We start from the raw sequence: 15,409 nt of genomic DNA, 5'->3' as shown, positions 1-15,409 counted from the left end.
AATGCAGCATTGGTCACTGCCCCTGATTAGTGGGTGCTGATTGGCTCATAGGTTTATTGGACTATCAGGCCCTACAGGTGCATGCAGAGATGCACAGGCCAGATGATGAGAAAGACATCTTCATAAAGCCATCATGCAAGTTGCTTTGGATAAAAGTCTCAGCTAAATTACTAAATGTAAATGTAAATGTTAGACCTCTAGCTCGTTAGACCTCTAGCTTGTTATCCCTCTAGTTTGTTAGCCCTCTAGCTCGTTAGACCTCTAGTTTGTTATCCCTCTAGCATGTTAGCCCTCTAGCTCGTTAGACCTCTAGCTTGTTAGACCTCTAGCTTGTTAGCACTCTAGCTTGTTATCCCTCTAGTTTGTTAGCCCTCTAGCTCGTTAGACCTCTAGTTTGTTATCCCTCTAGCATGTTAGCCCTCTAGCTCGTTAGACCTCTAGCTTGTTAGACCTCTAGCTTGTTAGCACTCTAGCTCGTTAGACCTCTAGCTTGTTAGCACTCTAGCTCATTAGACCTCTAGCTCGTTAGCCCTCTAGCTCGTTATCCCTCTAGCTTGTTATACCTCTAGCTCGTTAGCCCTCTAGCTCGTTAGACCTCTAGCTTGTTAGCCCTCTAGCTTGTTATACCTCTAGCTCGTTAGCCCTCTAGCTCGTTATACCTCTAGCTTGTTAGCACTCTAGCTCATTAGACCTCTAGCTCGTTAGCCCTCTAGCTTGTTAGCACTCTAGCTCATTAGACCTCTAGCTCGTTAGACCTCTAGCTTGTTATACCTCTAGCTTGTTAGCACTCTAGCTCGTTATACCTCTAGCTTGTTAGCCCTCTAGCTCGTTATACCTCTAGCTTGTTAGCCCTCTAGCTCGTTATACCTCTAGCTTGTTAGCCCTCTAGCTCGTTATACCTCTAGCTTGTTATACCTCTATCTTGTTGGACCTCTAGCTTGTTAGCCCTCTAGCTCGTTATACCTCTAGCTTGTTGGACCTCTAGCTCGTTAGACCTCTAGCTCGTTAGCACTCTAGCTCTTTAGCCCTCTAGCTATTTAGCCCTCTAGCTCGTCATTTTACTTTCAATAAAGGCGTCTTTAATATTTCTGTTGGGACACAACAAATACTTTTTAGCGTGATACTCTCTAACTTTGTACTCTTACCCCAACTCAAGTAAAATGTCACTGAAGTAAAAGTACTTCCACTTGAGTGATATATACTTCAGTACTCTTTCCCCCCTCTGTTCTGGACAGAGGTGAAATTCACTATGATATTCTTTATAACCATAGTTACAATAACATCTCCATTACAGGACCAACTTACACCACAAACCTCCACTATGAAAACCTTGACTTTTGTGCTTTTGTACAGGTGGTGGTTCGGCCGTGCCAGTCAAGTTGGACATGATAGAGAACAGGTATGAGCATCACAGCTTGTATGTCTTGAAACACTGCAACACAGTCTCATCAGAAAACGTAAATAAAGTACAACCACATGAGAGGGTACATAATGTATGTTATGTTATAGTCAAATTTAATATGTATTGCATCTGCAAAAGTCCAAAACAAATGCCGCAACCAGTAGTTGAACCAACAATCATTGCAGTCGCGGGCGAATTCTCTCACCACTATCTAACTATGGTTATAGTTAGAGTTAAGGTTAGTTTTAACATTTGCGGTAGGGATGTTCGATATTGGCTTTTTTACCGATATCCGATATACCGATATTGTCCAACTCTTAATTTCCGATACCGATATCGATATGCAGGGTTTCCCCCCCCAAAAACACAACATTATGCATACTTTTCACAATAAATAAAATAAGAATTTAGGGCGGCTACGTGGCATAGTGGGCAAGGCGCTCGCCACGAATGACGGAGACGCTGGGCTTGCCTGTTCGAGCCCAGCACTCCACATTGCTTTCAGTTTAGCTGGCCGTCCGTACTAATACACATTGGCCGTATTAGGGGGTGGGAAACTGATGGGTGGGGATCGGGCGTTGTGGACAGCGACTCCTACAGGTCGGTTGGTGCGCCTGCGCAGTAGAATCAGGAAGTGTCAGGGGCAGCGTGAGCCTCCCACGCGTTACTCCTCGCCACTGAGAGATCGAGCTGCGCAAGTGAAAAGATGCGACTGCTGTTACCTCAAGTACCGGAGGGAACTTGTGCTATGTATGACTTAGTCCACATTGCAGCCGGCTTGTGGGAGGCAAGAAACAGCGTTCGTGACAGGGGAGGGTTGAATTGGATGATACGAAATTGGGATGGGAGAAGATATAGAAAATGGGAGAAAAAGTGGATAAAAAAAAATAAAAAATTTGTTCTTGCTTGCCTGGGTAAATAAAGGTTAAATAAATGTAAAAGAACAATTTTTTTTTCTTTTTTGAAAACCGATAATTTCCGATATTACATTTTAATGCCAATATCGGCCGATAATATTGGTAGGCCGATAATATCGGACATCCCTAGTTAAGACATAAAGTTAGGGTTAAGGTTAGGGTTCGATTCCAGCAGGGGAAGGTTTACCTTTTGAATATGTAATAAATAATATACACTATGTAGTATGTACGTACTTGTAATTACGTACACATGTTACATGTTTAGTACTTTATTTACATATTTAAAGCGAGATTGGTCTGAACGTTGTTAGAAACGAGAAAGTCCTAAATGTCCTCCTCGTCGGCCCAGTTTGCAGCATCATGAGAGGAGGGTGCTAACGGAACCAGGGAAGACTCCAGAGATGGTTTGTGAGTTAAAGAACCAAATGGAGTCATTTAAGAGGAAGCTGCAGGTTGGTCTCTCACACACACACACACACACACACACACACACACCCACACACACACACACACACACACACACACACACACACACACACACACACACACACACACACACACACACACACACACACACACACACGCACACACACACGCACACACACTATACATTTTTAATCTTTTTCTTTATTTTTTATAATACATACATCTTTTAGAAAGGTGCGGAATATACTTTTATCTGTACAATAAAAGTATGCTTTTCTCCCCAAAACATTATTGATTCATTAATTCATCATAATAAAAAAAAGGACGGGTGCAAAATGAATATATGCCCTGCGTGATTACGAAACCTAGCCGCATTTCTCGGAGACGCTCTCTGATTGGCTGTTTCTACACTGGTTAAGCTTAGGCACTCTTCGAAGTTGGTTAAGGTTAGAGTTTGTCTTAGAGCATGGCGATAGAACGGCAGGTAGTTTGCAGGCTGTTTGACGTGGAAATGGGCAAAGACACAGCTCGTCACGGATTGGGCAAACGTGTCAGTGGCCAATCAGAGAGCGTCAGTCAGTGCCAATCAGAGAGCGTCTCCGAGAAATGCGGCTAGGTTTCGTAATCACGCGTATGCCCTCCCTACTTCTAGGCTGGTAAAGCTATGCCTCCTAAAGTGTGAATCGGAAATACAGAAATACCGGCTACAGGCTTTCCGGTTTCCGGGCACCCCCAGTTCTGTTTATAGTCCCCAGTGAAACAAACAACAAGCAGACGCTCGTACATCTCGAAAACAAGACAATGGAGTTATCAGCGGACATTTTCAACAAAACAATTATAGAAACGTGTGAAGTGCACAATATTCCTCGTTTAAGCCACGCCAAACGGCTTTGCCTTAAGAATTTGCTACATGACCGGGACGTTCTAGCTTGTTTGCCGACAGGATTCGGGGGGAGTGCATTTTCACGAGCACCTGTCGTGATTTCAGGGGCGGTACTTCCTACCCGATTCACACTTTCGGCCGTAGTGCTTTACCAGGCTTTATCTCTCGAGATAAAGCTGGGAACGAGGTTACCCTACTTCCCATTTCCCAACATGGAATGCACCTGATTGGATAAATGACATGCTGGTGCTCTAGTGCAACATCTAGTGGCTCAAGGTTGTCTATAGCACCTTTTTAAGCTACAATAATCATTCTCTGACCACTAGACTGCATCAAACAAAGTGTTTTTCCCCAAATGAAAGCCTTACTGGCTCAATCTTAGTTATAACTAAGGGTTCATTTCCACTGACCAGTATATGGATGGTAGCGTATGTTGTACCCGTGTTGTATTTCCAGTATACACCTACTGTACACACGTGCATTTCACATTCCACTTGTGACACAACAACGTGACACAACAAACGTGACATAACAACGCAACACAACGGAGGGAGTTGAGGCTATGCGGTACTTCTTCGTGGACATTTGTGTTTTTTATTATTCTATTTTATTTTTGGGCTTTTTTCTGTATTTTCTTCACCTATCCCAATTTAGTCGTTATGCCAATTCCCTTCCTGGTCGTTGCGCACATTGCCCACTGTCGGCCTGGGGAGGGTGTAGAACTACCACACGCCTCCTCCGATACATGTGGAGTTGCCAGCCGCTTCTTTTCACCTGACAGCGAGGAGTTTCACTGGGGGAACGTAACGCGTGCGGATGTTCACGCTATTTCCCCCAGATCCCCTCCCTGCTGAACAGGCGCCCCGACCGACCAGTAGGAGTTGCAGTTTACGACCAGGACACATACCCCACCTGGCTTCCCGCCCGTTAACACTGCCAATTGTGTTAGTAGGGATGACTGACCAAGCCGGAGGTACTGGTGATGGCTAGATTCGATCCCATTTGGTTTTTAATTAACCGTAGCTATTTTGTAAAATGCAAAAACAGAGTGGAAGCAATTGAGAGAGAGGTTGAAGAAAGACGGAAAGGTTTCAACTCGGTCTGGTTGCCTCCGTTCGCATGAGAGATGCACTGAAAAATGCACGCCCCGGGTTTTGTCCACAAAGAAAAGAAATTATGGAATAGCAACAGACAGGGTTGATCAAATAGGACACCAGTCCTAGTGTAACAGATCGATTCGGACATGCCCCGAGTGGGAGTTGAACCCCAGTCTCCCGCGTGACGGGCAGCATCACAGACCACTATACCAAGAGGTGAATTCACTTCTAAGTAATGGGTGTGGACGCCTCTGGGGAGTGAGTTTACATGCAGTACCGCTGCCGTCCACAGTCACTTCACAACACTGTCCATCGTGACTGTAGGATAGACACACGGTACTCCGTTACACTCACCCCCCTAAACTCACACCACCCAAGGCATCCGGGTCGCCTAAATTCTTATCCCAACCCATGTTTGCTTCCGCGTTCGCGTTTTGCGCTCTGATTGGCCACTGACGCTTCTGGTCGCGCCAATCGTGGGACGGCAAGTTCTTTCGCCGGTTAAGCTTAGGCACTCTTTCGAAGTTGGTTAAGGTTAGAGTTTGTCTTAGAGCAGGGCGATATCGTGTGACGGCAAGTTCTTTCGCCGGTTAAGCTTAGGCACTCTTTCGAAGTTGGTTAAGGTTAGAGTGTGGATCGTAGGCGTTAGGTAGTTTGCTGCTGGTCGAGGCGGAAATGGTTGCGTCATGCGATTGGCTGCACATGTCACATTACCAGAAACGTCAGTGGCCAATCAGATCGCAAACAAGCAAACATGGGTTGGGATAAGAATAGAAGCATCCGGGTCGCGTCTATTCGAAGCCCAAACAACTTGTACTTCCGTGTTTGAGTTTTGCGCTCTGATTGGCCACTGACCTACGCTATTACGCCCCCCTTATCTACGCCGCGGAGCTAGTCTCTGTTTCACCTAACACTATTGCTCCGTGATCATAGCCATTCATCTCTAAAGCTAAGCACTATTTGTCACAGCCATTCATCTCTAAAGCTAACCACTATTTGTAAAAGCCACAACCACGTTACCATATTTGTAATAATGTAAATCATTGTGTCGTTGTACATATTGTGTATATAACATTAGTAGCTAAGTTTGAGCTTGTAACGTTAACGTTAGTTAGCTCATAGCTATCGTGGTAGCCCGTTTCGTGACTGATGCACCGAGTGGGGCTGCGTCTATTCGAATCCCAACCAGTTCATGCTTATCAACATCGAATCCCAACCGGTTCATGCTTATCAACATGCCGTGACGTGTAGCTTGCTAGCCGGCATGAATGGCCGATTTAAAATGGTTCTCTCCTCTTTGTATACCTTTGTCCTCACAAGTATTCTGCCAGGGAACTTATGGACACAACAATGAGAATGCTGGCTACCAAGCTAAAATAAGCTGGCTACCAAGCTAACGGGCTACCACGATAGCTATGAGCTAACTAACGTTAACGTTACAAGCTCAAACACCTTATAACTACTACTATTGTCGTGTCCATAAGTTCCCTGGCAGAATACTTGTGAGGACAAAGGTATACAAAGAGGAGAGAACCATTTTAAATCGGGCATTGTTAGGAGTTTCGAGAATGCTGGCTACCAAGCTAAGCTACGTTAGCTAACTTAGCTACTAACGTTATATACACAATATGTACAACGACACAATGATTTACATTATTACAAATATGGTATCGTTGTTGTGGCTTTTACAAATAGTGGTTAGCTTTAGAGATGAATGGCTATGACAAATAGTGGTTAGCTTTAGAGATGAATGGCTATGATCACGGAGCAATACTGTTAGGTGAAACAGAGACTAGCTCTGCGGCGTAGATAAGGGGGGTGTAATAGCGTAGGTCAGTGGCCAATCAGAGCGCAAAACTCGAACGCGGAAGTACGAGTTGTTTGGGCTTCGAATAGACGCATCCGGGTCACTTGGCACTAGGGATGGGTACCGAATTCGGTACTTTTGAGGTACCGAACCGAAACACGTCGGTACTACCGAGTATCGATTCAAGTGAGATACCAAATTTTTTTTTTTTTTTTTTTTCATGTCAACGTTCACACGCACAATATATGCTTACCTAGGATTTGACTTGATTCAACAACAAAGCAGTCGGAGCAATGGCAAGCCGAAAACTGTCGAAATTGTAGTTATTTGAAGTTTGGATTATTTTTTTCACGACTGAGGTAGGTAAATAAAATTTCTTGAGACTAAAGTACTGAAAAAAGGTACCGTTGGGTACCGGTATCGATTCACAGGTACCGGTACCGTATCGGTTCAAATGTGAAAGGTACCCATCCATCCCTACTTGGCACCAGTGTAACAGATCGGTTCGTACATGCCCCGAGTGGGAGTTGAACCCCGGTCTCCCGCGTGACGGGCAGCATCACAGACCATGAATTCACTTCTAAGTAATGGGTGTGGACGCCTCTGGGGAGTGAGTTTACATGCAGTACCGCTGCCGTCCACAGTCACTTCACAACACTGTCCATCGTGACTGTAGGATAGACACACGGTACTCCGTTACACTAGCAGTGCTTTTTTTCCCTGTTGCTAGTTTTTTTTTTTTCCTGGGGTATGTCTGAGAGTGTTGTTTTGGATTTCATGATGGTTTTTTTTTTTCTTGATTTGTGATGTTTCTTCTTGACTTGTTTAAAGAAGACATGTCCAGCCCATGGGGACATTAACGTGTGATTGCGGGCTTTACAAATCTATTTGATTTGATTAACTAGAAGTTGGAGAGAATACAAGAATGACTATTGTGACCATCGGTTTCTCTCCACTGTTATCTCCCCACCTATTACATTATAGACTATAGTATGGAATTCTGGACTAAATCATATCTAGAAACAATGATCTTCTCAGATAGGGATCCCTGAGACGTTTCAAATAGGAGTCCGTGACCTATTACATGTCAATTTGGGGGTCCTTGACTTGAAAACGTTTGTGAACGAATGTTCTACAGGTCGAATGAATAACAGACACACACACACACTTTCCAGAATGTCTAAAATAATCCGTTCAGTTGTATGTGTGATACTGTATCATCTTCACTTTCCACTTCCCTCTCCTAACGTGGAGTAGAATGTGGAGCATCAGAGCTGGCTGGGGAATTTCAAAGACCAGTCTGGCAAACAGAACAAGTCCTCCCCCAAAGCCAGAAGAGCAGCGCAGAACAAACCAGAGGAGCACACGCAGGTCTGCAAGAAGTTCTTCCACATGAGGTCGGTAGCCTTGAAACTTAAGATACTTTGGTTGACAATTGAAAAATGGTGAATGCGTTGCTCAAACCACCTCTGGAACTTTTCCAAGACACTGATAAGCACATCTCTGGTAAACGCAATATTTGGAAAGGTTCCTCTGTGTGATTCTAAGAGGAAACTCAATTTGACAGATTAATTAGTCAACAAAATCTTATATCATGACTGTTAGTTGACTAAGAATGTCTTTAGTTAGGGCGGCTACGTGGTGCAGTGGGCAAGGCGCTCACCACGAATACTGGAGACGCTGGGTTCGCCTGTTCGAGCCCAGCGCTCCACATTGCTTTCAGTTTAGCTGGTCGTCCGTACTAATACACATTGGCAGTATTAGGGGGTGGGAAACTGATGGGTGGGGATCGGGCGTTGTGGACAGCGACTCCTACAGGTCGGTTGGTGCGCCTGCGCAGTAGAATCAGGAAGCGATGGGGGCGGTGCCCCTCCAAAGCGCAGACCCCTGATGCTGAAAGATTGCGCCGCGCAGGTGAAAAGATGTGACTGCTGTTACCTCGAGTATCGGAGGGGACTCGTGCTATGTATGACTTAGTCCACATTGCGGCCGGCTTGTGGGAGGCAAGAAACAGCGTTCAAGACAGGGGAGGGTTGAATTGGATGATACGAAATTGGGATGGGAGAAAAATAGAAAATGGGAGAAAAAGTGGATAAAAAAAAATAATGTCTTTAGTTGAGGAAAGCCCTAGTAACTAACTACCCTGAGACACTTACTTTTAACAACTAATAACATGGGCCCCTGTACCCATCTGTGACGTATGGAAAATTTACAATTTCCAGGTCTTAAAGCAATAATGTGTAATAGTAGCGCATCCTGACTAAAAGCGGCACAGTCTCTATTTTCATTACATTTTATTAAATAAAATAAAATAATAATAATAATAATAATAATAATAATAATAATAATAATAATAATAATAATAATAATAATAATAATAATAATAATAATAATAATAATAATAATAATAATAATAATAATAATAATAATAATAATAATAAATTGTATTTGGAGGCACCTTTAAAAACAGCCAATGTCACCTTACAGGGAATAAAAACAAAACAAGACAGTCAATTTAAAACAGCGGTCTTGGCAAAAGTGTCAGTGAAGTTAAAAACAAAACAATGAACAGGAGATATAAAACAGTGACACACAGGGTACAGTTACAGTGAGTATGCCAGTTTGAACAGGTGGGTTTTGAGTTCGGATTTGAATTATGTTATGGAGTCAGACTGTCGGACATGTGGGGGCAGGGAGTTCCAAAGTCTGGGAGCTGAGCAGCTGAGGCGTGAGCTGGGGATGGTCAGAAGTCCCAACAGAGGATGAGTGGAGGGTGCGGGAGGGGGGTGTACTCCTGGAGGAGGTCAGTGATGTAGATGGGGGGCTAAAGATTTGTTGGACTGAGAATGAGAATAGGCGGCTTCTCTTTTGATGACCCTCCCAGAGCTCGGATAGGAGTGTGTCTGAGGCGACCAGAAGATGTAGAGTGGAGGGGTCTTGAGGGTGTGTAGTTAGACCATTGACCGGAGGTTGGCGGGAGCCGTTCCCTTTGCTGCGCGATATGCCAGGTCAAGGACCTTGAAGCGGATTTGTGCAGCGATGGGGAGCCAGTGCAGCTCTCTAAGAAGTGGGGTAACATGGGCTGACTTTGGTAGGTTAGAGATCAAGCGGGGCGCTGCATTCTGTATTGAAGTAGAAGTGGCTTGGTGGAGGTGGTCGGTAGACCAGCAAGCAGTGCATTGCAGTAGTCGAGACGAGATTGATTGCACAAGGAGTTGAGTGGCTTCTTTTGTTAGGAAGGGGGCGGATCCTTCTGACGTTGCTCAGGAGGAATCTGCAGGTTCTGGTTGGCGATGTGAGCAGAGAAGTTCAGCCGGTCATCAAGGACTACACTTATGGTTCTTGGCAGTCGGGGACGAGGCCACGGCTACTTTCTCCACTGTGATGGAAAGGTCGTCAGTGGGGAGGATTTGTCCGGCAGGTGAAGCAGCTCTGTTTTGCTTAGGTTCAGTTTGAGGTGGTTGGTCGTCATCCAGGCGGAGATGTCGGACAGGCAGGCCGAAATCCGCTCAGAGACATGGATATCTGAGGGAGGAAAGGAGAAGAAGAGTTGAGTATCATTGGCATAGCAGTGATACGAGAAGGCATGATAATGTTACCCAGAGATTTGGTGTAGAGGGAGAAGAGGAGGGGTCCAAGGACCGAGCCCTGGCTGAGAGAATCAGGAGAATCAGGACGGAGGAGAGGCCCTTCTCTCTTGCTAAGTGAAGAGCCTCTGTGACTGCTATGAGGGCTGTCTCTGTGGAGTGCCCAGTCCTGAAGCCTGACTGATTTGGGTCTAGGAGGTAGTTCTATAAGAGATAATCAGTGAGTTGGTTGGATACAGCACATTCAAGTGATTTAGAAAAGAAGGAGAGAAGAGAGACAGGACGATAGTTGTCTATATCTATGCAGACTTCCTGCAGAGCAAATTCATGGTGGTCAAGGTGGATGTATATTTGTTTTAAATAGCTGCAAAAAATACCCCGTGTTCTATGCACGAAGAAACCACATCTCGTTCGTTGTAAGCACATGTCCAGTATCGCGAGAGGGCTGACCAAGCTGATCACACTGACCAAGCTGATCACGCCAGACCATTTGAAGCGTATCGAAGCACCGGCGGTCTCAATTTCTTCTGTACATGCTCCAGAACTTGATTGATTAATAAATATACGTACATTTTATTAAAAAAAATAAACTCTTTAAAAAGTAGGCTATGGAAAAACACAAAATGAAAGTCAGAAGAAGGTTCGGGGGAAATTGTTGAAATTCACAGCCAGCATCTCTTTTAAATCCCCCAAACAAAATGTTAGTAAATGTGTGGAAAATTGATACAGCACTATATTGAGATGTTTTGCATGTAGATATTATATCGATACAGCGACACCAATGATAATGATTTTTTTTTTTTTTTTTTTTTTTTTTTTTTAATATCTTTCTTCCCCTCCTTTTTCCCGATTTTTCTCCCATCCCACCCTTCCTGGTTGTTGCGTACTTTCCCCTACTGTTGGTCCGGGAGACCGGAGACTGTCACATGCTTTCCTCCGACAACATGTGCAGCCTGGGGCAGGCCAACCTGGCCGCGCAGGTTCTCACCGGGGAGAGTGTAGCGTGTGGGAGGCCACACTATCTCTCCTCAGATCCAACCCTCGCTGAGCAGGCGCCCCGACCGAACTGTAGGGGTCGCTGTCCACAACGCCCAGGACCCACCCTTCAGCTTCCCACCCCCTGATACAGCCAATTGTATCAGCGTGAGAGGACAGCCAAGCTGATAGCAACGCCGGGAGCTGGATTCGAACAGGCGAATCCTAGTGTCTCCCGGTGTTGGTGACGAACGTAATCTCCGTGCGCCACCTGCCCCCCCATGATTTTTTTTTTAAGAATTTGCTTTGACAATCCCATTTTGCTGCAATAAAATTATTGGAGTGAGGTGAATAGACTGAAAATGTTAACTTATTAGATAAAACAGATTATGTAACGGATGGTACCGTGAGGCACAGTCACGATGGACTTCAGATGTTGTGAAGTGACTGGGGCGAGTAGTGGTACTATGGGTTGAACTCACTCTCACCCTTAAAAAACACATAGACACGTTACAAAGCAGTGAGTTCACTTCTTGGTATAGCGGTCTGTGCTGTTGCCTGCGGTGTGGGAGACCACGGGTTCGAAACTCCCTCGGGGCATCGAAGTTTAAGGTGACGATGGCACAACCGTTACATATATACATTTCTATTGTATGTTGACAACGTTTTCCATTGGGGACATAATTTGGAGTTGAAAAAAGGTAATAAATCGCAATATTGCAATATCGTGACTCTAGTATCATAATATAATATCGGATTGTTGGGGCCTCTGGTGATGCCCACCCCTAAAAACCTGCTGTCAAACAGACCATACAGTAGCTGTTTATACAGTGCAGTGTCCAGGAAGAGATGTTTGGGGAAATGTCTAGAATTCTGCTAGAGATGTGGGTGGGTATCCGTCCGATACCAGGCTAAAATAGAGTCTGTATATCCGTATCGAAGGATCTCCCTGATACAAAAATATGATACCAAGAAACGGGTCTAACCAGAAACCAGAAATGCCAGAAATCAAAGCAAACTGTCTTTAGAAAGATTTCTAACACATAGAAGCACGTTGAATGTGTCTAATGGAGAACATTTTATTCTATTGCTATAACCTTTGTCCAGTGATCCCAGAATGATGGTCTAATAAGTCTATACTGTTCAGTAAAAGCAATGGAATCAATGAAACTTCAAGACTCAGAATCGGTATCGGCAGTGAAACACTGGTATTGGGCCATCCCTAGTTTCTGCTGTATTTCTGTCCTAGTGCCCTGGAGGTGACAGAGGAGGTGAGAGAATACCTCAAAACTCCAATGTTTGACAACTGGTGAGTGTTTACACAGGAAGTACCACCCCCACTGTAACACACAAGTAACACACATTGATGTTATGTGAAATGTGGGGACATTACATAGACTTACATTCACTCCGTAACTAAGCCTAACCTTAACCCTGAACATTACATGAACTGTGACACTAAAATTGCTCGTTAAACAAAATCAGGGCGTCAAACTTGTCTTCAAAGTTTAAAGTTTAAAAGGATCCCCATTAGCTGTCACCTAAGTGGCGAGCTAGTCTTCCTGGGGTCCACACAGAAAGACAACAGAATCACAATTAACAATGATAATCTAAAAACAGTAAAACATTGTAGACATCATTATCAACATCAGAATATTTTGCTCACATACTTAAGTAGTGCATTCTCAGGTGGTATTTGAAAGACACTTTACTATTCAATTTACTTATGTTCAGTGGGCAGTTATTCCAATGATTGATGGCACGATAAACAACAGTCCTCTTTAAAGCATTTGATTTTGGACGTGGTAACATAATCTGTCCATCATCAGCTGACCTAGTAAAATAAGAATCACATGTCCTGATTTCATGGTGAATATTGTATTCTATAAATTGGTCCTGATTTTTCACATAAATGTGCCCGCGCGCGCACACGCACACACACACATATCTCCTCCCATCAAGTAGTTGTAAGCACTTTATTGGCATGAGTCACACACATCTGAATTAAAAACCACCTACATATCGATATATAGAGTATAGACATGACTATTAATCTATTAATCAAATGCAACACAAAATGTAAACATAAAACAAAGACAAACATTGAAATCGGAGGCAAAGGCCAATGTTGTGGTTTCATCAGGCAGTGGGAGGAGTCCGAGAAGATGGTCCTGCTCCAGGTGATGTACACGGACCTGGACTTCCTCACCACTTTCCACATGGAGCTGGAAGTCCTCCAGAACTTCCTGTGTGAGGTGTACAGACACTACAACAACATCCCCTTCCACAACTTCCAGCACTGCTTCTGTGTCACTCAGATGGTAAACCGATGTGGCACTTCAACCTATACTGGGGCGTCTCATGAAATATCACTTGTTACGCTGCGTAGGCCACCTTGAGTGATTGTACCGTTTCTTCTTATTATTCTGCCATTGGAGTCTATGGCAGCCCATAGAACCGTATGGCAGAAAGTTATGAAAATTGGCAGACTGATTCGGGACAATCCACTGACCCCTGTCACCAAGTCCCCATGTCCCCAGCTTCAACATTCTAGCGCCACCAATGTGTCAAAGTTGGAGGTGCATTTAAGTTGGAGGTGCACACAACTTTTGAAGCGTGAGTCAGATTTCCAAAAACAAGGTACCGTTGGAATCCTGCGTCTCTACATTTCGTAGCTCCATTTCTGCAGACCCCTCTCTGATTGGTTGAACTCCATTTCTACAGACCCCTCTCTGATTGGTTGAGCGAAGCCCCTCTCTGATTGGTTGAGCGAAGCCCCTCTAAGGTACGCGAGGGAGGTGCGCGTAAGGTTATCGAGGTCGACGACTAGCTCAACTGGTTCGCCGCCTTGCTGTGGATCCTGCGGTGCGTTGGTGACAAGTTCGATTCCCTTTTTTTTTTTTAACGTGCATTCTTTCGGCGGTTAAGTTTAGGCATGTTAAGTTTAGGCATTGTTTCGGAGTTGGTTAAGGTTAGGGTTAAGGTTAGGCATTGTTTCGGAGTTGGTTGAGGTTAGAAGGGTTAAGTTTAGGCGCTGTTTCGGAGTTGGTTAAGGCTAGAGTTTGTCTTAGAGCATGGCAATATTCTTTCGGAGTTGGTTAAGGTTATGGTTAAGTTTAGGCATTGTTTCGGAGTTGGTTAGGGTTAAGGTTAGGCATTGTTTCGGAGTTGGTTAAGGTTAGAAGGGTTAAGTTTAGGCGCTGTTTCGGAGTTGGTTAAAGGGGAACTCCAACATTTTGGGAAATTAGCTTATTTAACATCTTCCCTGGAGTTAGACAAGAAGATACATACCTTTTTTGTCTCTGTGCGTGCATTTTAGCTTTGGGAATAGACGCTCCGTTAGCATAGCTTAGCTTCATCACTGGAAGTGAGGCAGGACAGTAGCCTTACAGTGCCTTACAGTGTATTGCAAGGTCTGAGTGCCTTACAGTGTATTGCAAGGTCTGACATTGACCAAACTTGATATGCATGACCTTGGTGGGCTCTAGGTCAACTCCTGAAAAGGGGGTCAATAGGGGAGCTCCAGTAGCTCACCACGTACCGCGAGTGCTATTTCGGCGCCGTGGACAACCGTGCTCGTCACGGATCTGGGGCTGAGCGAGTTCGAATCCCGGACTGCAGCCGTGCCTTTCCCAGAGTGTCTTCCCTCCCATCTGAACCCTTTCAGCCTGCTTCTGTCGGTCGAACTTGACCAGGTATAAATGCGATAAACGTATAAAAGAGCCAGGGAAATGGCCAAAGTTTTAAAAAAAGAAAAGGGGGTCAATGTCAGACTTTGCAATCACAAGTTAGGGGGCTAATAACCCTTGCCATAATTTCAGTGCGCCCCCTAACTTTTGATTGCAAGGTCTGACATTGACCCCCTTTTCAGGAGTTGACCTAGAGCCCACCAAGGTCATGCTTATCAAATATGGTCAATGTCAGACCTTGCAATACACTGTAAGGCACTGTAAGGCTACTGTCCTGCCTCACTTCCAGTGATGAAGCTAAGCTATGCTAACGGAGCGTCTATTCCCAAAGCTAAAATGCACGCACAGAGACAAAAAAGGTATGTATCTTCTTGTCTAACTCCAGGGAAGATGTTAAATAAGCTAATTTCCCAAAATGTTGGAGTTCCCCTTTAAGGTTAGAGTTTGTCTTAGAGCATGGCAATATTCTTTCGGAGTTGGTTAAGGTTATGGTTAAGTTTAGGCATTGTTTCGGAGTTGGTTAAGGTTAGGGTTAAGGTTAGGCATTGTTTCGGAGTTGGTTAAGGTTAGAAGGGTTAAGTTTAGGCGCTGTTTCGGAGTTGGTTAAGGTTAGAGTTTGTCGCAGA

The 15,409-nt window shown here is 44.5% G+C and overlaps 1 protein-coding gene across 1 annotated transcript in view; it reads left to right on the top strand.

Moving 5' to 3' along the window:
* Positions 1–15,409, top strand: part of LOC311228014 (high affinity cGMP-specific 3',5'-cyclic phosphodiesterase 9A-like) — a gene marked incomplete at both ends in the record, with an annotated part of 41,183 nt that overhangs the window by 3,338 nt on the left and 22,436 nt on the right. Inside the window, 4 exons of the mRNA XM_084313904.1 lie at positions 1,354–1,457; positions 7,790–7,929; positions 12,344–12,403; positions 13,238–13,415. Of these exons, the coding sequence (XP_084170030.1) occupies positions 1,354–1,457; positions 7,790–7,929; positions 12,344–12,403; positions 13,238–13,415 (482 nt within the window). The remainder of the gene's footprint in view (positions 1–1,353; positions 1,458–7,789; positions 7,930–12,343; positions 12,404–13,237; positions 13,416–15,409) is intronic.

Source organism: Notolepis coatsorum, assembly GCF_963971535.1.
Source record: "Notolepis coatsorum genome assembly, chromosome: 1".
NCBI classification, from domain to species: Eukaryota; Metazoa; Chordata; class Actinopteri; order Aulopiformes; family Paralepididae; genus Notolepis; species Notolepis coatsorum.
The sequence above is the reverse complement of the archived record's forward strand: the minus strand, read 5'-3'. Positions and strand labels throughout refer to the sequence as shown.